Below are 22,047 nucleotides of genomic sequence, written 5' to 3' on the forward strand. Positions count from 1 at the left end.
ACGACGGCCTGTAGAGCAGAGAAGGAGGGAGGGATGGATGGATGAATGGATGGATGGAGGTATGGATACAGAGGGATGGATGGATGGATGGAGGGGGTAGGGAGGAAGAAAGGGGCACACAGCAAAGGATGTGATGACCGACAACCACCACAGACTAGGAGCTCATCCACTGTTTCGGGTGTAAACATTCAAACCGGTCACCGTGTTGTGATGCGTCTCTGGGGCTGATTCTATCTCTCTCTCTGTTACCATAACGTTGAGACGACGTCGTCACGGAGCGACATCACGGTGACATCACACGATGGTACGGAGGTGGTCGACGACAGGGGGGTGGGAGGGTGGAGCTAGGAGGTGGCTGAGGAGGTGGGAGGGGTTAAGGGTCGAGGCGTACTCACAGTCGCGGAACTGTTCCACGTCGTCGTCGAACACGGCCTCCTTCAGGGCGCTCTTGTCGTAGGCGCTGATGCCGTCGCCGTGGTGGCCGTAGGGGGAGAACTCGCGGCCGCGCGGCCCGGAGAAGGAGCGCGGCGACGGCGTGTTGAGCAGCGACGTCTTGTTGTCCAGGGCGGTGCGTCCGCCGCCGCCCCCGCCGTCCACCCCGTCCAGCCCCAGGCGGGCGTCGGAGCCGGGGGACGCCGCCACGCCCTCCCTCCCCGCCTGGGGGGAGAGAGGAGAAGGGGGGGGGGGGGAGGGACCAGGCCAGGGAGAGAGAGGAGAGAGAGAGAGAGAGAGAGAGGAGAGAGAGAGAGAGAGAGAGAGAGAGGGAGGGAAGAAGGGACGAGAGGAGAGGGAGGAAACCAGGGAGAGAAAGAAAAGAGAGAGGAGGAGAGAGAGAGAAAGAGAGAGAGAGAGGGGGAGGGAAGAGGTGAGGAGAAAGAGAGAGGAGAGGGAGGAAACCAGGGAGAGAGAAAGAACAGAGGAGGAGGAGAGAGAGAGAAAGAGAGAGAAGGGGGAGGGAAGAAGGGAGAGAGATAGAAAAGAGAGAGGGAGCAGAAGAGAGAGAGAAAGGGAGGGAGGGAGATAGAGAGAGAGCGTACAGAAAGAGAGAGGGGACAGAGATAGAGAGGGAGTGTTTAACGTTGTTCAAACAAAGTCAGTGTTGCCAAAACGTGGCGTCCTGAGCGTGTACGAGACTCACGGCGTCGTCCCTCTTGCCGTCCCGTCTGATTGGCTCGTTGAGGTCCTCCTGGCTGCGGTAGCTGTAGCTCTGGATGGCCTCGGTGACGCCGCGCAGCGAGCTGTAGATCTCCTCCGAGTTCATGTTCTCCGTGTCGTACTCCATCATGCTGCCAACGCACCAGGGAGCGGTGAGGGTAGGTACACACACACACGCGCGCGCACACACACGCACACACACACTGGCTGGTTGGGTTTCTATTCATTACTGTACTGTGCCTCTGGCAACCAGGAAGACCTTCACCCAAAACCAGGTGAACATTGACCAGAACATTCACCCAGTTCTGACCTGAGAACAGCGGATGTGCTGAGAACGAAAACTACTCCACTTGTTAGTTCAACGTGAACTAAGACCCGATCAGTCGTATTAGTAAGCAGAGAGAGATCACACACACACCCCGAGAATATTGGATGTTAAAAAACGCATCAGGAGACTGCGAATAACGACAAGGACCGACATGAAGCAAACATTCCCTCTCAGGTAGAGAGGGGACAGAAGCCCCGCCCCTTGCCCCGCCCCCCACATGGCTCTAGGCGTGTTACCTGGGAGAATAAGCTCTGCGGTGGACCCTGAGGGCGGGGGCGGGGGCGGCGGCGGAGTGAGGAGGAGGAGGAGGAGGAGGAGCAGCGGTAGTAGTGGTAGTGGTGGTAGTAGTAGCGGTGGTAGTAGTAGGGGGAGGGGGGTGGTGCTTTGACAGCCCGTCGACGCCCCAGCCCCACAGCCGACTGGGCGCCGCAGCGCGGCCGGGAGAGAAGGAGGGATGGACGGAAGGAGGGAGGGAGGGAGGGAGAGAAACGGGGGGAGGTAGCAGGGGGAGGCGGGGACACAAGGAACCACAGACGGACAGATGGACAGGAGGACAGACGGACAGGAGGACAGGAGGACAGGAGGACAGACGGACAGGAGGACAGACGGACAGGAGGACAGATGGACAGGAGGACAGATGAACAGGAGGACAGATGGACAGGAGGACAGATGGACAGGAGGACAGATGAACAGGACGACAGATGGACAGGAGGACAGACAGACAGGAGGACAGACAGACAGGAGGACAGCAGAGCGGGGGTGGGAGAAAAGAAGGGTGTGCAGTGACGGGGAAGACAAGAGAGAAAGGCAGAACAGTCTGAGCGTGGAGAACAGGAGCATGCGTTGTTAAGAGAAGACATTAAGGGGTAATGTAGCTTATACTGTGTTAAGGTATAATGAACCAGAAACCCAGGTGTGCAAAGACGAGCCTCTGAGACAAACGGACACGGTCTCTCTTAAGTCCGTACTGATATTCCCCTGGAGAGTAAAAACCAGGTACTGTACCTACTGTACAGTACTGTACCACATGGCAGTCAGTGTTTTAACAGAAGCTAGATCGTCTTTGTGTGTGTGGGTTTCTGCTGAGAGCTACTGTGGCAGGATGAGGCTACACACATGGACCGAGCTGCTCCCACTTTGATGACATTTCATTATCGTGAAATAACTTTCTGACATTGTGTCCGCTACATAAACAGTCCCCTACCACTGACTGTAAATCTAAGCTCAATTAAAACAGCGTGACTGTTTCAACCAGCCAATTAAAACAGCGTGACTGTTTCATCCAGCCAATTAAAACAGCGTGACTGTTTCATCCAGCCAATTAAAAGAACGCAACTCTTTCAACCAGCCAATTAAAACAGCGTGACTGTTTCATCCAGCCAATTAAAACAGCGCGACTGTTTCAACCAGGCAATTAAAACAGCGTGACTGTTTCATCCAGCCAATTAAAACAGCGCGACTGTTTCATCCAGCCAATTAAAACAGAGCGACTCTTTCAACCAGCCGAGCCGAGCCGTCACTGTGGTGGAGGCTCTCCAGGTCGGAGCAGCTCGGTCACCCACTACGCTCACCGCTGTTCAGCAAGGAGGCAGAGTTAGGAACACAACAAGCCTTCAGTTACAGAGCGCCGCTCAGCTGGGCCACGCCCACACTGCTGCAGCTGATCTGATATGTGTGTATGGGTGGGTGTGAGACTGTGTGTGTGTGTGTGTGTGTGTGTGTATGTGTGTGTGTGCGAGAGAGAGAAGGAGAAAGTGTCTGTGTGTGTGTGTGTGTGAGAGAGAGAGAGAGAGAGAGAGACAGAAAGAGATAGAGAGAGTGAGTGTGTGTGTGTGTGTGTGTGTGTGTGTCTGTACCTGGGAGACAGCCCTCCGTGGGAGCAGTTTGTGGGGGAGGTGAGGGGACTGGTCCGGCTGGGGGGGTGGCGGGGCGGGGTTCGACCAATGGTGTTGCTTGGAGAACCCTTTACAGAGGAAGAAGACACAGTGTTCATTTAATGTCAACACACATCCCAAACCCTAACAAAAAACCTTCCACAAAGACTGCAAGTATATGGTTGGAGCATGTTAGTGGCATTGAGGGTTGGATTCGTGCAGGAACCATAACCTACGCGTTACAGGCATGTCTCACTGGATAAGTTATCAAAGTCTACCACTTTGTTCTCTAAGTCAGTATTGTGTGCAGTGAGACTGGATTAAACACACAGACCAGAGACCAAACAAAATCAGTAGGAAAAACCCCTCAAATAAACTACTTTTTCTATTATTGAAAGTGCGTGCGGAGTGTGTGTGTTTTCTACTATTGAAAGTGCGTGCGGAGCGTGTGTGTTCTACTATTGAAAGTGTGTGTGGAGAGTGTGTGTGTTCTATTATTGAAAGTGTGTGTGGAGAGTGTGTGTTTTCTACCATTGAAAGTGTGTGCGGAGCGTGTGTGTGTTCTACCATTAAAAGTGCGTGTGGAGAGTGTGTGTTTTCTACCATTGAAAGTGTGTATGGAGCGTTAGTGCTTCGACAGTGGTGGGGCGTGTGTGTGTTATTGGACGGCGGTGGAGTGTGTTGTGTGTTTCGACAGCGGTGGGGCGTGTGTGTGTTTCGACAGCGGTGGGGCGTGTGTGTGTTTCGACAGCGGTGGGGTGCGTGTGTGTGTTGGATCGGTACCACGCTGCTGCTGCTGGTGTTGCTGGAGTTCTTCAGGTGGTTGTGGAGCAGCTTGGTGGCCCCGTCCTGGAAGGTCTTGGGCAGGGCCCCCAGCAGCATGGTGAACTCCGGGGTGTTGAGCTCAAACAGGGAGATCAGCACCACCTGGGCGGCCTGTGGCGCGCGCACACACACACACACGCACACACACATAGACACACACACACACACAGACACACACAGAGCACACAGAGAGCACCCAGATGATAGGGTGGGTCAGTAGTGGGTTGGCGTTATGCACTGTGCTGCTACACGATGAGCTGACAGGGGTACACTGGAGATGTTCAAAGGGAAAAAAAGCCTGAGGTGTTAAGTAAACGTTAAGGTCTAAATCAGGACGGATCACACAGTCAAAGAAACACAATGGTTTGACAATATTATCAATATTTTAGTTATTAGATACTGTTCAAGTGCGGTCACACCATGCCACTCTACAGAAGGTGTTTCAGAGTACAGTTCATATAGTATTTATAGCTGGTCCGACATGTTCCAACACTAAAATGTCATCATGCAAATGGAAAATAGGTTGTTAATGTGGATCCAAACACACAAATGCGTTAGGCACAAAGAGGAAAAAAAACACAGCAATTAAGTTTTCAAATCAATATGCTGCAATTATGCAGTGAACATTTCTCAGTTCAGACCAAGCGACAGTTCCATTCACTTAATAGCTCGTTCTGTCACTAACACTGTTAGCCTGCGTGTTTCGTGGGAGAGAACCTTCTACAATCCATTCATGTGCAGTCAGGAGGCCAAGGCTGGGTTAGAGAGCGCGACAGGGCCAGAGGTCAAAGGCGAAGAAGAGAGGTCACGCTCTGTTAGAGGTCGCAGGACAGGCGAACGGGGTGAGGGGGGGGCGTGCCGGACGGTGATTGGGTGTTGGGGGGGAAGGAGGGGGGCACTACCTGCTTGCACCTGTCTTCCAGGTAGCCCTCCGCGGGCAGTAAGGCGGCAGTAGCAGGAGGCCTGCCTGCTAGCTCCTCGATCGCCCAGCTATGGAGCGTCTGGGGCACAGCACATCGGCAGGGCAGAACGCGGCGTTACACAGGCGGGCATTTACACACGGCAACAAGCCAGACCTGGCTCAATCATAGACTGATTACTCTGAAAGCGTTTGAAAGCAATCGGGGTGCGTTTGATTTGCCTCACGGCTGGCGCTTAACGGGACTGATCCGTTGGTTTCACTGGACAGGCTGAGACAAATCAAACACACCCAAATACTGTATTTGACAGTATTTGCAAGCAGTAATTGACCCAGGTCTGCAAGCGGAAGTTCGAGAGGCTTAACGCTTCCCCTCCACGCCCCTGGAAGAGACCCCGGGTTTCACCTGCAGCTGAGCTGGCCTTGCGCTGCTGTTTAAAAAGGCGGGGTCACGACCATATTTGGAAGCGGGGTCGGAAAGACAATCACGCCGGTCCAGAAAGTGAACACGTGACGCGCTGCAGGAGGAGAGATAGGGCGCCGTAGAGACATGGCCATCCCTGGAGGCTCGGAGCAAAAGCCGCGATAACGGTTTGTAACCTTGACAAAAATAAACACTCAGTCACCAGCGTCGGAAGTACAGTAGAGTGTAGCCTAGTCTATACCGTGGAACACCTAGGTAACGAGCCCACAGAACGTAGAACGTAGAACTTCAACAGTATGATCTGCAGTAGAGATGGAACGGTATCAAAATTTCATATCACGACTATAGTTACCAAAATGATCACGGTTATCAGTATTATCACGGTATTATAAAATGTGCATTTATTTATTTTTGAACGAATGATAAACACACTGAAATCATTTCACCAAGTTTTATATTGAAAGCCACAAATAAAATTAGCAGTGCTATGCACTTTTTATTTGCGTAAAATAATGCCTCTTGGAGACTGTTGCTAACTTTGGTTGATGCTGGACAGTATTTACAGTGAGGTTTTCAAAGCGCAGACATCAAACACGGTTTTAATGATAACTTTACTGTGATAAATATAATCAAATGTTATCGCAGTGTATCATTATACCGGTTATGGTTGCATCCCTAAGCAGTAAGCGCTGTGTTATTGAGGTAGCTTGTACCTACAGTAGAAACAGTAGCACATCGCAGACATGGCAGCAGATTTGGCCCACTGCTTCAGACCTGGGTCCAATAGTGTCTGAAATCCTTACTAATACTCAATTCCCACTGTTAGTCCCTCTGGAATATGTAGAGAGTGGGTCGTATGCCCTCCTCCCTTGTTCTCTGTAAAGCGCATTGTGTTGCCTCTGGGTATGAAATGCGCTATACAAATAAAGCTTTGATTGATTGATTGATTGATAGTCTAGAGTGCCAGACTGTTCTATTGATTTTATTGCTCCAGTCAAGCGTAAACAAGCCCCTGTTAAATGAGAAGACATCATTACAGTCTTTTAGACAGCTCTGCTCAGAGCTGAGAGCACCTGGGTTGAAATACTATTAGGAATTCTTTCAATTACTCTTGAGTTTGCTTGAGTCTGCCTGGAGAGCTAGGTCAGGGTAGGGTGCGCATTTCTGTGAACAGATCATTGGCTCCATTGTTCCAGATACGTAATTGAAATGATTTAGTATCGGGACCCAGGTCTGTAGCTGAGTTGAGCAGCTAAATTGAAAGACAGGAGGTCAAAAGACGTCGTTTTAGACTCTGGTCAGGTGCGCTCCGTTCAGATCCGAGTTGAGCAGCAATAGGCCTCTTGCACAGCAGCCATTTTGACATGAGTGTATGTCATCTCACATCCTGTGAGCCAGACTGACACAGGTGTGATTAATAACACTGATTATGGCCCTGTTACAATGGAGCGGAACCGTAATCAATGTTATTAATCACACCTGTGTCAGTCTAGCTCACCCTCATGTCAAAATGGCTGCTGTGCGACCGACCTATCGGAGAAGACGTCTCCCCTCACCTTCCTGACATCTGAGCTCTTCGGCTCCGTGGTCCAGGTGATGATGCGAGAGACGGCCAGTCGCGTCTCGCTGGAGTTGACGAAGTCCGTGGGGTCCATCTGCCTGGCCAGGGACTCGATGTACTTCAGGATGGCCACCTTCACCTACGAGACACACGGTGGAGTTGACAACGCAGCCGTTCACGGACCAGCCCCGGACCAGCCCCGGACCAGCCCTGGACCGAGTCCCGTAGTCGGGGTTTGGTCGTGAGGGAGCAGTACCTTGAGGTTGGGCGTCTGTGTCTGGTCCACGATGAACCTCATCAGGATGTTGAACTGCTGGTCGAATGGGAAGGAATCCCTGAAAAGACGACAGAGACCGAAGTTACATTTGTTACACGGAGGGATCGTCAATATCGTCGTCGTCCACTTTCACGATGGTACTGTACAACGTCTCCGTGTCTTGGAGAGGGGTATGTCTAGAATAATTTTCCCCCCCTAAATAAACACGCAGTTTCTGTCAGGTTCGGACCTGGTGATGTCCAGGGCCTTCTGGACCTTGGCCTGGACGGAGCCCAGCAGGTCCGCCCCCATCTTCTTCAGCAGCTGGGTGAGCAGGATGAACAGCCAGTCCTGGAGGTCCTCCCTGTGCACCGTGACAAAGTCCACCAGCGTCTCCAGGAACATGCTGAACACCTGAGGACGCACACGCGTGGACACACACACACACACGCGTGGACACACACACACGCGTGGACCCACACACGCGCGTGTGGACACACACACACGCGTGGACACACACACACACACACACACATGGACACACGCACACAAACACACACACACGCGCGTGGACACACACACGCGTGGACACACACACACACACACACATGGACACGCGCGCGCGCACACACACACACACACACATGGACACACGCGCACACACACACACACATGGACACACGCACAGACACACACAACAATGTACTGTAATCTTTATCTAAGAAGTCAAATAGAGTTCAATGTGAGAGGGAATTAAATAACACACTTACTCTCTGTTGTTAAAATCCACACCATAGCAGAGCATGCAACAAAAAACACACCATTAGTGAGGAGAAAAATCACACAGAGGATCTGATCACATGCTTGTCAGTGTGTGGGCGCCTGGTGCTCCTGTCGGTACCTTGCTGTGTGGATCTGCAAACATCCTGGTGAAGATCTCACACAATCTCTTCAGCTCCACTCGGCTGCAACACACAGAGAGACTCAGTCAACACCACAGACATCAGCGCCAGACATAACTACGCATAACTACTAACCCTAACCCTAACCCTAACCCTAACCCTAACCCCTAACCCTAACCCACTAACCCTAACTAAGTATAATACAAACACACCCGGGTCAGAACATCTCAACTCATTTTTAATTCATAATCTGTGCTTGATTGTTCCGGTCTGGCACAACAGAACCAATGGACTTTTCTCAACCATGCAAACCTGACACTCCAGACAGACTCGAGCGAACGATAAACGAAATTGAAAGGATTTTTCGGACCGGTGTTACGACCCAGGTCTGAATATCGAATGACGGAAAGTCCCGCGTTCACTTTTCCTCGTCCGCCGTCGTCAGGCCCACCTGAGAATCCTCTGGCTCTTCATCAGGTTCTGCAGGCCCAGCAGCCCCTCCTTCCTCTCGGACCAGTTGGCGCTGGCGCAGTGGTTGAGCACCTCCGCCACGTCCTCCGTCTGGCGCAGGTAGTGGGGCACGCCGCCGTTGCGCGAGCTGTACGAGCGCTCCGAGCACGCGCTGGACGCGTCGCTGTTGGCGTCGTCGTCCGAGTAGATCCCCGGCGACTCGTACCTCCGCCTCATCGGCTTTCTCTGTGTGTGGGGGGTGGGGTTTGGGGGGGGGGGGGTGGATGTAGGAGGGTCAGACCACTGTAAACACTGAGAACAATGCAAAAACATTTTACACAGACATTAAAAATGAATGATGTTTTGAATAATGTCCAATATGCAATGTTCCACAAACGTATTAAGTATAAATACATTAGTAAAACCATTAGGATGAGACACACTTTTAGTCAAATAAACTAAAATAAAAGTCTATTTGAGCGCTTCAAAGTCAATTTCACCATGGTGTTCCACTACTGTACATGTATGATCTTTGCAGATGAGCGAGTAGGGCGGGGTGTACAGATGCTGTGACAGCAGAACAACTACCTTGTTCCTGGAGTCTCCTAGCAGCTGAGATGGTTTAAGACGGGTCAGGAGGAGAGAGGAGAGAGTGACAGGTTACAGACGGTCCCATCCCTTCCTGGGAGTATCACAAGCCATGTTTCCATCCACACGTTTTATGCAAATTAAGTTATATCGAATTAAAAATACCTTATGGAAACAGTAAAATTTGATTAAAAATCATGAAAATCTACAAAACGTTTGTACTGCCGATCTCATCGGATTTCTCTCGTTCGATAAAAGTCTTTTATGATAAATGCTTTATCCGATTTAAAGCTCTAGATGGAAACGCACGTTCACCGGCTTTATTCGCATTCATATTTTTAGTGATCCTCACACAATTCGATTGACAAGTGGATTGAAACATGGCTACAGTTAGGTTCTGGATAAGACATCAGGACTAGGTGAGCAGATAGTTTCGTCTCACCAGAGCGTCGGCCACGGCGGCCTCCACCTCCGTGCCGGTGTTGAGCACTCGCATGGCGTTGACGGACGCCGAGATCCTGGCCTGGTGGATCAAACCAAACCGGTCTGGAGTGGGGGGGGGGGGAGAGGAGGGGGGGGGGTGAGTGAGGCATCAGGGGGAGAGAGTAGGAGGACTTACCTTATTCTCGTACTCTGTGAGACCGAGTGCGACTGTATTTTCGTGCAGTGTGATGACATGACCGTGACCGACGTGACGTCAACAACCCATCAAAGAAGCGTCGGCCATGATTGAAAGTGCAAAAAGGGACGTTGTGATTGAGATTTTTTTTTAAAGAATCCAACCGCCAACAGAAACACCCACAGAGGAAAGGAAGAACAAAAAATATCTCAGCGGAAAAATATCTCCCTACATGGTGAGACCAACCAGCTGAGCTCACACACAGAGTGGACGGACAGGGGGGACAGGGGGACAGGGGGGACAGGCTTCACCGGGGAAGAGACGTCGACAGCGCTACGACCGAGCGGTGAGGCTGAACATAACACGTGCTCCTTAAAGATGGAAAAACTGAAACAGTGGTTAAAACTGAGAAATCTTTGAAATGCAAATGTCTCAAAGTTCCGGTCAGAAGCGGGGTGCGAAAATGATCGGACATGCCTCGGGAATAAGGGACGAGACAAAGCCTCCGCAACGACCACCGTGATTCTAGCAGCCCTGAGGGCAAAATCATATGGGAAATGAACAAATGAACACACGGTACAGCATCACGACAGAGCCACCAATGAGAACTGAAGAAACGAAAGCAGGACTTCCTCCATCGCACGCCACACACTGTCCCTCCTTATTAACGTATTTATGTGCATTTAAAACACATCTCCCCGCTGCCACAGAACAGCGAGGACCTCCGTCTGAGTCCCACCGCCACCAGAACGGAGGAAGACGGTGTGTTCTCTGTGGGCGGGGAGGCTGGACAGCGCCGTGGACGCGTGACGGACGCAGTACGGCCACTTCATTTAGGGAGGGGGGGGGGGTCAACTCTGAGACCCAGGGTCTCTTTTACAGATGAGCCCCGCGTTGCAGAAGACTCTGGCTGGGGGGCGGGCGGGGGGGTTGGGTGAGTGGTGGTGGGGGCTGGCGTGCAGGTCACCTGACTGGCCGTGGGGGTCAGCTGTGGAGAGCGCGCTGGTGGAGCGGGAATGACGTCGAGAGGCTGCAGGAGGAGGAGGAGGTGTGGAGGAAGAGGAGGAGGAGGAGGAAGAGGAGGGGTGGAGGAGCAGGAAGAGTAGGAGGAGGAGGAAGAGTAGGAGGAAGAGGAAGAGGAGGAGGAAGAGGAGGAGGAAGAGGAGGGGTGGAGGAAGAGGAGGAGGAGGAAGAAGAGGATGAGCACATCCGGGAAGGTGGGTTAGAGACACGCTGGACACATTGGATCATCCACACTCAACCCTGGGTCTCACACTCAACCCTGGGTCTCACACTCAACCCTGGGTCTCACACTCAACCCTGGGTCTCACACTCAACCCTGGGTCTCACACTCAACCCTGGGTCTCACACTCAACCCTGGGTCTCACACTCAACCCTGGGTCTCACACTCAACCCTGGGTCTCACACTCAACCCTGGGTCTCACTGCTGAGCTGAGTCTTACTGAACGTCTGTATTAGCAGTAGGGTTAAGCTCAGCATCATGAGAGTACAAGAGTTCCCCAGACAGACCGGCCTGTAATGACCCTCTAACTGACCAGCCACGTTAGGCCTGGAGGGAAAGGGTAAACACACACGTCCCCTCCCCTCTAAACACACATCCCCCAACTCCAAGCAGCGACCCGGTTATGTCATTTCCTGTGATGTCACAGCAGAGGAAACAGAGACTTCTGCAGACAGAGAAGCTGTGGAAACACACTGGCGAATGTGGACACTGAATGCAATGACACACACACACACACACACACACACACACACACACCGCTCACTGCAGCTGCTGCCCGTTTCCTGTCACATGACTTAGACATGCATGACAGACAGATCTATCCATCAATCTGATATAAAGTAATATGTCTAAATATATTGACATATCACATTATATAACGTAATATGACGTTACTGTATATAAGGGCACATTCATTTACAAAGATGTTGTTACATTGAGACTTACTGCAGTCCTGTCGTCACATAAAAAGACAACTATCACACCGACATGTTTTGGCATCACATACAGTAGCAAGAGCAGACGTACAGTACAGAGCAGTGCTTAGGCCTGGACTTAGTTAGTTAGTGCATGCAGAGAGGAGCGCAGGCAGACCGGCGTGGGGTCCAGGGGCGGGAGATATCCCCCCTCCCTCCTGGAGAGGACAGGGGGGGCGGAGCAGAGAGGTGTAAAGACACTAGGGAGGGGGCGGGGCTCTAGGCTGTGGAAGGGGGGGGGGGCTAGGGGCTCTGTGTTTGGGCGTGGGGCTAGATGGACTCGTCGGTCGACAGGCCCCGGGTGTCGGGGGGGGGGTGGGCTGGGGGTTGTGGGCGGGGTGGCGGTCGCCGGTACTCACCCAGAGGAGTGAAGCCCCGCGCGGGGCTGGTGTCGCGGCTGCTCTCGCGGCTGGTGTCGCGGCTGCAGCCCTGGCTCATGCTGGGCCGCGGGATGCGGCTCCGGGCTAGCGTGCGGCAGGGAGAAGCGGCGGGAAGAAGAGCTTTACCACACAGCCCTGCTGTCAGGACACACAGGCCCGGGGTTAGGGTCAGGGGTCAAGGGGATGGGCTAGCGTGAGCGTGGGGGAGGCCTGGGACAGGCTGGGAGGGGGGGGGGGAGAGGTGGGGAAAAGGGGGAGGAGGGGAGGGGGGAGGGAAGAGGGAGAGGGGAGGGGGGGAGTGGAGGAGAGGAGAGGAGAGCAAAGTAGAGAAGAAGAGAGGAGAGGAGAGGAGAGGAGAGGAGAGGAGAGGAGAGGAGAGGAGAGGAGAGGAGAGGAGAGGAGAGGAGAGGAGAGGACTGGGGTGTTGGTGAGGTTAGCTACAGTTGACATTCCAAGCGAAAGTCTGAAGCAGTCAGGTTTAATGCCATTCGGTTATTTCATGACAAGGATTAGTTGACCTGTGACAGTGACCGTTGCTTAGAGACAAACTGAGACAAAATGCATTAACTCAAATAACACCCACAAAAGAGGTCTGAAACTACTCGAGAACTGAAAGAGGGAATAAACTTGACACCAAAACAAACTATCTGCAATTCTTCATAAGTAGTTATAGGGCTTGGGAAAATGTAGTCCCAGACACGACCATCTTGTTTCTACACAGGTGTATCTATTTGTCTGATTGCATAGGATTCTATGCAGTAGAGCCAATCAGACAAATAGATACACCTGTGTAGAAACAAGATGGTCGTGTCTGGGACTACATTTTCCCAAACACTATAACAAGGACACAACTGAAATGAAACGCAGGCTAAGTGAGCAGAGGGAATAACTAGACCACTTATATCCATTCATGTTCCATCTCATCGTCTGATTGGTGAACGCATTCTACTTTGTGGACAAAGGCAGCGTTCCCAGACAAATGGTGATGGAAGCTAACACCTGACACACACACACTCACGCGCACACGCACACACACACACACGCACACACACACACACACACACAGTGACCTCAGCACAGACTCACACACTGACAGTAAGCCAAGATGGCTTGGTCAGATAGGCCCCTGACTGAAATAAGCCGACCAATCAAATGCACAGATACAGCCGGTGACTCAGATGGTGAGGAGGTTGCTATGAGTTACTATGACAGCAGCGTGTCCTCCAGTCTGGATTCAACCCTCATCCAGTTTCCTCTGACAATAACAACAGCCGGATGATGGGATTGGCCAGGAGGAAGTGTTTCTAGCCAATCAGAGATATGAGATCTCCATGCCTTCCTCCTAGCACACTCTGAGGTGACATTAAGCCTAGTTGTGTCATAACTAGGCGATGTGTCGGTATGTTTCAAAACACATAACTTTACAGTATGCTTATCTATAGGGCACTAAAGATATATGAGTTTGAGATTACACTGTTTAGCACATGCTTCAGCGGGATATGCTACATTGCCTGAAGTCTAGGGTGTGTGTGTGTGTGTGTGTGTGTGTGGCTAGTCTGGTATAATAAATAATTCATTTTATTTATAAAGCACTTTTCACTGTCAAATAATCTCAATGTGTTTGTGTGGTGTATGTGTGATGTGTACCTAGTCTATTTTGTGTGTGTGTGTGTGTGTGTGTGTGTGTGTGTGTGTGTGTGTGTGTGTGTGTGCATGCGTGGTGTGTGTGTTTGTGTGTGTGATGTGTACCTAGTCTAGTATGTGTTTATGTGTGTGGGCACGTGTGTGTGTGAGTGTATGTGTGCCTAGTCTAGTATGTGTTAAATGTGTGTGTGTGTGTGTGTGTGTACGTGTGTGTGTGTACCTAGTCTAGTACTGTATGTGTGTGTGTGTGTGTGTGTGTGTGTGTGTGTGCACCTAGTGTAGTCTGTACCTAGCCTAGTATGTGTGTGTGTGTGTGTGTGTGTGTGTGTGTGTGTGTGTGTGTACCTAGCCTAGTGTGTGTGTGTGTGTGTGTGTACCTAGCCTAGTGTGTGTGTGTGTGTGTGTGTGTGTGTGTGTGTGTGTGTGTGTGTGTGTGTGTGTGTGTGTACCTAGTGTAGTCTGTACCTAGCCTAGTATGTGTGTGTGTGTGTGTGTGTGTGTGTGTGTGTGTGTGTGTGTGTGTGTGTGTACGTAGCCTAGTGTGTGTGTGTGTGTGTGTGGTGTGTGTGGTGCTCTTGCTCACCCAGGCCCAGGCGGTTGGGGCTGGTCTCGCGGCTGCAGCCCTGGCTGCGCGGGATCTTGCTCCTCTTGTCCAGCGGTGTGCTGGCGGCCGAGACCGCAGCCCTGGAGACCCGCCCGTAGGCGTGGCCTAGCAGCTTCCCCGGGGAGCTGGAGCGGCTGCCGGCTATGACGAGAACACACACACACACACACACACACACACACACACACACACAGGGCACACGGTTAGAGCACAACTACGGGCCTGTGAAGACAGAGGGCCTCCCTGTTGGGGTCAGGGGAGTCATGGGTCATCCAGTGACCTCTGGACCTGAGACGTCGGGGCACCTCTCTACTGTATGTCATGCTGGGAAAAGGGAGGGGGGGGGGGGGGCGGGGGGGGGGGTCGTGACCAGGCTCAAAGCTGAAGTCCCTCAAACTGCCTCCGTGTTCAGGAGGCACCTCTGTGACATCATCACAGGGTCATAAGCCGCTCTGTTCATAAGGCAGAGGAATGAGTGTCTCTGTGGCGTCCGGGTTTTACTGCAAACGAGGCGCCGTAGTGGTTCTGAGGAGCCGCGGCAGACATGCTGTCTCACGAGGACTCACAGCGGAGACGAGGGCGACGGCGTCCTCCCTCTGGGGTCAGGTGGACCTACGGTACACGCCGAGGTGGGATTTCAGCTTTGAATGGGAGAGGGGCCTGGCAGTACAGTACACAACGCCACACACACACACACACACACACACACACAGACGGGGCGGGTTCTGGATCCGGGGGTTCTAGCTAGCTGACAGGCCGGGCTGTGGGAGAACAGAACATACCGGAACACGTAAAGAGTCCGACAACGTTCAACCGTGAAGACGGTTTTTAGACCGACGGCGTGGAGCGAAAGACGGATGTCTCACAAAAACAGCACGGCCATGAGGTGAACGGCAAACAGGTTTGGGGTGGAGGGGGGGGCGGGGTGGTGATGGGGGAGTGGGGGGGGGGGTGGTGATGACACTTGAGCTGGATGGGACATGCTGGTGTGAGATGAAGCGAGGAACGTAATCGGTACGTCATGCAGAGCTCTGCGCACAGGAAGGGGAGGGGCTGCGGAGGAGGAGGAGGCTCGGCTCTGATTGGATGAAGTTAGGCCTTACCACCACCGGTGGGGTTTGGATTGGCTGATCGGGATCCTGGGTTAAGGAGGCGGGGCCGTGGAACGGGTGAGAATCAAAAACGGTCAGTGTGACAGGTGCGTTTACCCAGCATGCACCGGTGCGGGCCAGCTGTTTATTGTGCATGTTAAAAACGTGCAGGCACTATCGAAGCCTTTCGGCCACACACACTCGCACACACGCACGCACGCACACACACACACACACACACACACAAACAGACAGACGCCTTCTCAGTGACCTTGAGAGCTTACGCGTATGAGGCAGACATTAAGGAATACCTAGTATGACCTCACAACAACCAGGGGCCATACTGAGGTAGTATGAGAGACCAGGAGACTGAGGATGACAGTGTGACATTGTGCTCAGACTCCAGCAGGTATTTCACCGTGCACGTGTGTGTGTGTATATGTGTGTGTGTGTGTGTGAGTACTTACGCTGTGACTGGGAGACCACTTTGGCTCGGCTGCGCCCCCTGCTGTCCACCACAGGGCTGGCTGGCACAGTGCTACCAGAGCTCTGTCTCCTGGTGCGGACGCGACCTGGGGGTGGGGAGGGGAGGGGAGGGGGGTGGCGGGGTGGGAGGGGGGTGGCGGGGTGGGTGGGGTGGGGAGGGGGGGGGTAGAGAGATGGAGAAAGAGAGAGACACAGATGGATACATGGTTGGAACCACCGCTCGTCACATCCCGCTGTGCAACACGGTTCACCACGACACTCAGACAGACTGCAGAGGAGGACGACAGGTTGGAGAGACGGAGACCACCTGGATGAGGAGACGCAACGTCCTGGATACACTGAGGGGAAGACAGACAGACAGACAGACAGACAGACAGACAGACAGACAGACAGACAGACAGACAGACAGACAGACAGACGGACAGACAGACAGACAGACAGACAGACAGACAGACAGACAGACAGACAGACAGATAGACAGACAGACAGACAGACAGACAGACAGACGGATAGACAGACAGACAGACAGACAGACAGACAGACAGACAGACAGACAGACAGACAGATAGACAGACAGACTGAACATCTCTGCATTTACATACTATGTTCTCACGTGGACCCTCTCAGCGAGGACTCCTCGTAGCGTGTGACCGCACTAGACCGACAGAGAGCATCTGAACTCCCAACCTGACTAACACAACATGTCCTGTGGTTCTCCCTACAGCTACACACACAGGAACAGAATCCTGTGCACCCAACACAAAAATCATACTTGGGAAAGCTCAAGCACGGTCGATTTGGGAAAGGTTTTGGGGTTTTACATGTCTAAATTTGGACTGTGCTATCAATGAGGAAAAGACACATTTTCCCACCTCCGATTCTAGATACTACCTCATACTCAGTCACACAGTCTCATTCCCTTTTCATCTCTCTCTCTCTCTCTCAATTCAGTTCAGTTCAATGAGGCTTTATCGGCATGACCATACAAAATACAGTATTGCCAAAGCACACAGCACAAGTTATTGCAATTGTTTAATACAATTAAATAATAAAATATATGATATTTAAAAATAAAAAGATAGTAGTACAGGAATCTTGTGTGTGTGCGTGTGGTAATATATATGTATATTAACATATTAAATTAATATCTCTCTCTCTATCTCTCTCTCAAACAAACAAACACACACACATAATGAATCCCTTTCCACAACAGCTGGGTCTTTCTTGACTCCAGCTCCTCGGCCAATAGCAGGTCTCCTCCCAGCCTGGCTGGCTGCCAGAGGAGGCGTGTGACGGAGCTGTGGCTCTGTGATTGGAGGAGCCTTGATAAGAGAGGCAAGGCCACGAGTCAGTCTGACTCACAACATCTACCATTACACAACCTGCCAGCGCTAGAAGAGCCCTTAAGAAACAGGGGGTCAATAAAGTCCTCTGAAATCTAGACTGTGATAACAGAATATACTGACCACTGACCATAAACCAACCCAATCACAAACACCACTGCTCCATCATGTACACACACACGCAGACGCACACACACGTACTGTAGAGACGCACACACACATAGACGGCACACACAGACACACACACAGATCCACGTTCGCACACACGCGCACACATACTGTACACACACACACACACACACACACACACACACAGCACCAAGGCAGTGCTGAACCCCTTTACCAGATGTCGTGAGACAACAGTATAAAAACAGGAGCGGACTGCAGACAGACTACAGATAGACTGCACTGTACTATTGTGATAAGCTGGGATAGCTATCAACAACAACAACAACAACAACAACAACAACGGGTCTGACCTTGTTTGATTTCCATGTTCAGGACTGTTAAACTATCACAGAGACAGTGAGATGCAAACACCAGAATGGAACGAAGGACTACATGAAGATCTACAGTAGAGGAGAGAAAGTTTCTATTTCCATGCTCGTTGAGGCCGTGGTCGCAATATACCGCTCTTTTTTTAAATCGTTATCAACGAGGAGACCGCAAGGCCATAAAACGCAGGCGGAAAAAAACGCCTGGCACGCCGCCTCGTTTTGGTGCAGCGTTTGGTGGCGCCGCAAACTCTCTGGGGCGCCGCGTTCTGCGAGAGGTTCAGCTTTTGGCTCGGGCACGAAGAGCTGAGTTCACCTCCACCTTCTCTCTCGAACCCCCCCCCCCCCCCCCCCCGATATAGAGTGACCACGGCCTGACGGTGACACACGGTAGCATACTAGCTACTGAAAAGGACAACAGAGACGATATCAGATGAATGCACTGATAAACGCATGGACAGCAGGTCTCGGTGCATAGTTTGTTGTGTGAGTATCAGGAACAACAGTTGTGTTAGTTCTTTTTGGTGGGGGCGGGGGGGGGGGGGGTAGAGTGAGAGAAGGACCATGCAGACAGTCCATGCAGAGTTCTACTGAGGACCACCAGGTGACGTTGGAGAGAAGACAGGAGGACGAAAGGAGAGACAGGAGGGGAGGGGGGGGACGGCAGCTGGAGACAGCCCCTGATAGACAGAGACACACACACACACACTCACAAGCACCCACACACACACACACACACGCACATAAATCTTACCATCGGTTTTACCGGGCGTGCCGTCTTTCGGCATTAAAAGAGCGCGGGCGGCGAGATGGGAGGAGAGGAGGAGTTAGACGTTAGTAGACGTTAGGAGGGAGGGAAGGAGAGAGTAGCGGTTAGGAGGGAGAGAGGAGGAGAGGAAGAGAGAGTGTAGGAGAAAGAGGGCTAAGTGGACAGATGCTTGTCATTAGTTAGCCTGGACGTAAAATATCCGTTCTCCGCGCGGCTTCTGCTTTAATCACACACCAATGAGGCGGTTATGGGTACATCGCTCTCCTCTGTGCCGTTCGTCAGGTGTTCAGCCGGGGTATCGGGGCGGCTCCGGGGCCGGCGGCCTGTCTTAGCGCGTTCCTCCTGACGGACTGGCTTAATGGCGTCTACGCGGCAGAAGACAGGGTTATTAATGCCACAGCGGCGGGCCGTAAAAGCCACTGATTTCAGAATGTCTAAACGCTTAATTAAGAAGTGGCGGCGTTGACGTGTGACAGCTCCAGAAATGAGAGTCCTGTGGCCGTGACGCTCTGGGGTGCTGTGATGGAGAGGGGGGGCGGGGGGGGGGGGTAGAGGGTGAGAGAGAGACCGGTACTACAATAGGACCTATCTCAGGGGCCTTGGTCTCCTCCTTTCCTGAACACTGATACCCACACTGGACGTGTGACGTCTCTCTTTGGCGGGAGAGGAGACGAGGGAAGGAGGCCGTTGCGGACTATCGAGACGCCCCCCTCGGGCGCCTGAGAGACCCCCGGTCGGTTGAAGCGAGCGGCCGGACGGCGGCGGCTTACCTAGCGAGGCGTAGGACCCCGGGGGCAGGGCGGAGGCGGAGCTGAAGGGGGTCGCCGAGGGGACGGTGGAGAGGCGGGACTTGGCGCTGGAGGCGGCGTTGACGTCGATGTCACTGCGAGACCGCTGGAGGGAGCCGGGGGTGGAGGGCACCCTGGAGCTGATCAGCTTACCTGGGGGGGGGGGGGGGAGAAGGAGAGGAAGTGGGAGGGGTATCAATATACTGCACCGCACAAAACACACACACAATGACCAGATGTGATATTAACTAACACAGGGAGACAGTGACCAGATGTGATATTAACCAACACAGGGACACAGTGACCAGAAGTGATATTAACCAACACACTTTGGGGGGAGAGCAAAATGTGGCGTCTTACTTCGTGACATGCCGACTCCCAGGACGCTCTTCAGGGGCCGGCTGAGAAGAGACAGAACATCAGCTGTGTGAGAACACATCCTTTCATAGTACCAGGCTTTCATAGAACCAGCCTTTCATAGTACCAGCCTTTCATAGTACCAGCCTTTCATAGAACCAGCCTTTCATAGTACCAGCCTTTCATAGTACCAGCCTTTCATAGTACCAGCCTTTCATAGTACCAGCCTTTCATAGTACCAGCCCTTCATAGAACCAGCCCTTCATAGAACCAGCCCTTCATAGAACCAGCCCTTCATAGAACCAGCCTTTCATAGAACCAGCCCTTCATAGAACCAGCCCTTCATAGAACCAGCCTTTCATAGAACCAGCCCTTCATAGAACCAGCCTTTCATAGAACCAGCCCTTCATAGAACCAGCCTTTCATAGAACCAGCCCTTCATAGAACCAGCCCTTTGGGGTACTTCCCTACCGACTCTAGCAGTGTTTGGATGAGAACGCCCGGTAAAAGGAAAAAGGGACGGGGCCTGGACTACCGACGCCACCGGAACAAGCCTCTGGCTCCGCCTCCGTAGGGCAGCTGCGGGGGAAAAGCGCCTGGTCAGGGCCGGGAGATGAGGTCACCTGTCCCCACCCCACTGCCCTCCTCAGACCAGATGCCGGGAGGTTGTGAGGTCGTAACCCGCTACTCCCGGGAAGGGGGGGCGAGGGGGGGGGTGAGAGTGGACCGAGGAGAACAATCGACCCCGGACTTTTCCCCAGGGGACAGCTGCTCATGGTCACTTACGGGACAGCCTGATGACACACCATGCTTAATGGGCCTGGACCTTTTAGCACGAGTCACAGAGCGAGGGGGGGCTAATCGTCCATTTAGCTGAGGACGCTGTGCGGGGATGTCCCTGTCTGTCGCAGTAGGACTGACGCTGTGTTCTCCCGCGTCACTGCGAGGGTCATAGGTCAAGAGGACGGCTGGCACCACAGAAAGTGCAGACCCCAATTCTTCTGTTGACGTTTTTATTGTCTTAAACACCTCGGCTGAAGGTGATGTGCTGAGAAATGTGATGTCGGGGTGCGAGGCGCGAGTGAGAGAGGGAGTGAGGGAGGGAGAGAGGGAGTGAGGGAGGGAGAGAGGGAGTGAGGCGCGAGTGAGAGAGGGAGTGAGGGAGGGAGAGAGGGAGTGAGGGAGTGAGAGAGGGAGTGAGGGAGGGAGAGAGGGAGTGAGTGAGTGAGGGAGGGAGGGAGAGAGAGAGAGAGAGAGTGAGTGAGTGAGGGAGGGAGAGAGTGAGTGAGTGAGTGAGTGAGTGAGTGAGGGAGGGAGGGAGGGAGGGAGTGAGGGAGGGAGAGAGGGAGTGAGGGAGGGAGTGAGGGAGTGAGTGAGGGAGTGAGGGAGGGAGAGAGGGAGGGACGATGGAAAGATATAGGGATGCACCGATATTAACATTTTGGCCACTACCGATAACCGATATTAACATTGCTATTATGGCCGATAACCAATATTCAACGATGTCGAAACAAACAAGTTTCTATGATAATCAAATGTTATACATAATGAAAAACACGTGGAAACGTCATTCAAAAAGCTGATAAATCATAGATTTACTTACCGCATGTTTCCACTCAAAAACAACACACACAACAGCAGCTGGACAGAAATAATGATCAGCTGTTCACATCGGCCCTCCACATCGGACCGATACCGATATATTAAAACATGACTAACATCGGCCGATAACGATATGATTCTTGATATATCGTACATCCCTAAAAGATAGGAGAGATGGATGACGGGGAAGGGGGAGGAGTGGTCTCACTGGGCGAGGGATGACAGAAGGGAGGGATGACAGGAGGGAGGGAGGGAGGAAGGAGAGATGGATGACAGGAGGGAGGGAGGAGAGATGGATGATTGGAGGGAGGGAGGGAGGGAGGGAGGGAGGGAGGAGAGATGGATGACAGGGGGGAGGGAGGAGAGATGGATGACAGGAGGGAGGGAGGAGAGATGGATGACAGGAGGGAGGGAGGGAGGGAGGAGAGATGGAGGACAGGGGGGAGGGAGGGAGGAGAGATGGATGACAGGAGGGAGGGAGGAAGGGAGGGAGGAGAGATGGGTGACAGGAGGGAGGGAGGGAGGGAGGAGAGATGGGTGACAGGAGGGAGGGAGGGAGGGAGGGAGGGAGGGAGGAGAGATGGATGACA

General features: G+C 52.7%; 1 protein-coding gene across 1 annotated transcript in view; it reads right to left on the reverse strand.

The window, feature by feature from the left end:
• The window catches only part of clasp1a (cytoplasmic linker associated protein 1a), a 73,129-nt gene that overhangs the window by 6,821 nt on the left and 44,261 nt on the right, over positions 1-22,047 (reverse strand). Inside the window, exons 18-34 of the mRNA XM_084451494.1 lie at positions 19,859-19,899; positions 19,481-19,651; positions 16,086-16,190; positions 15,634-15,666; positions 14,507-14,668; positions 12,259-12,363; positions 9,725-9,828; positions 9,283-9,306; positions 8,696-8,940; positions 8,244-8,307; positions 7,593-7,756; positions 7,343-7,421; positions 7,082-7,225; positions 4,141-4,293; positions 3,340-3,446; positions 1,139-1,286; positions 396-657 (exon numbers count right to left, since the gene is read on the reverse strand). Coding sequence (XP_084307620.1) covers positions 396-657; positions 1,139-1,286; positions 3,340-3,446; positions 4,141-4,293; positions 7,082-7,225; positions 7,343-7,421; positions 7,593-7,756; positions 8,244-8,307; positions 8,696-8,940; positions 9,283-9,306; positions 9,725-9,828; positions 12,259-12,363; positions 14,507-14,668; positions 15,634-15,666; positions 16,086-16,190; positions 19,481-19,651; positions 19,859-19,899 — 2,111 coding nt within the window. The remainder of the gene's footprint in view (positions 1-395; positions 658-1,138; positions 1,287-3,339; positions 3,447-4,140; positions 4,294-7,081; positions 7,226-7,342; positions 7,422-7,592; positions 7,757-8,243; positions 8,308-8,695; positions 8,941-9,282; positions 9,307-9,724; positions 9,829-12,258; positions 12,364-14,506; positions 14,669-15,633; positions 15,667-16,085; positions 16,191-19,480; positions 19,652-19,858; positions 19,900-22,047) is intronic.

This window comes from Borostomias antarcticus, assembly GCF_949987555.1.
Source record: "Borostomias antarcticus genome assembly, chromosome: 17".
NCBI classification, from domain to species: Eukaryota; Metazoa; Chordata; class Actinopteri; order Stomiiformes; family Stomiidae; genus Borostomias; species Borostomias antarcticus.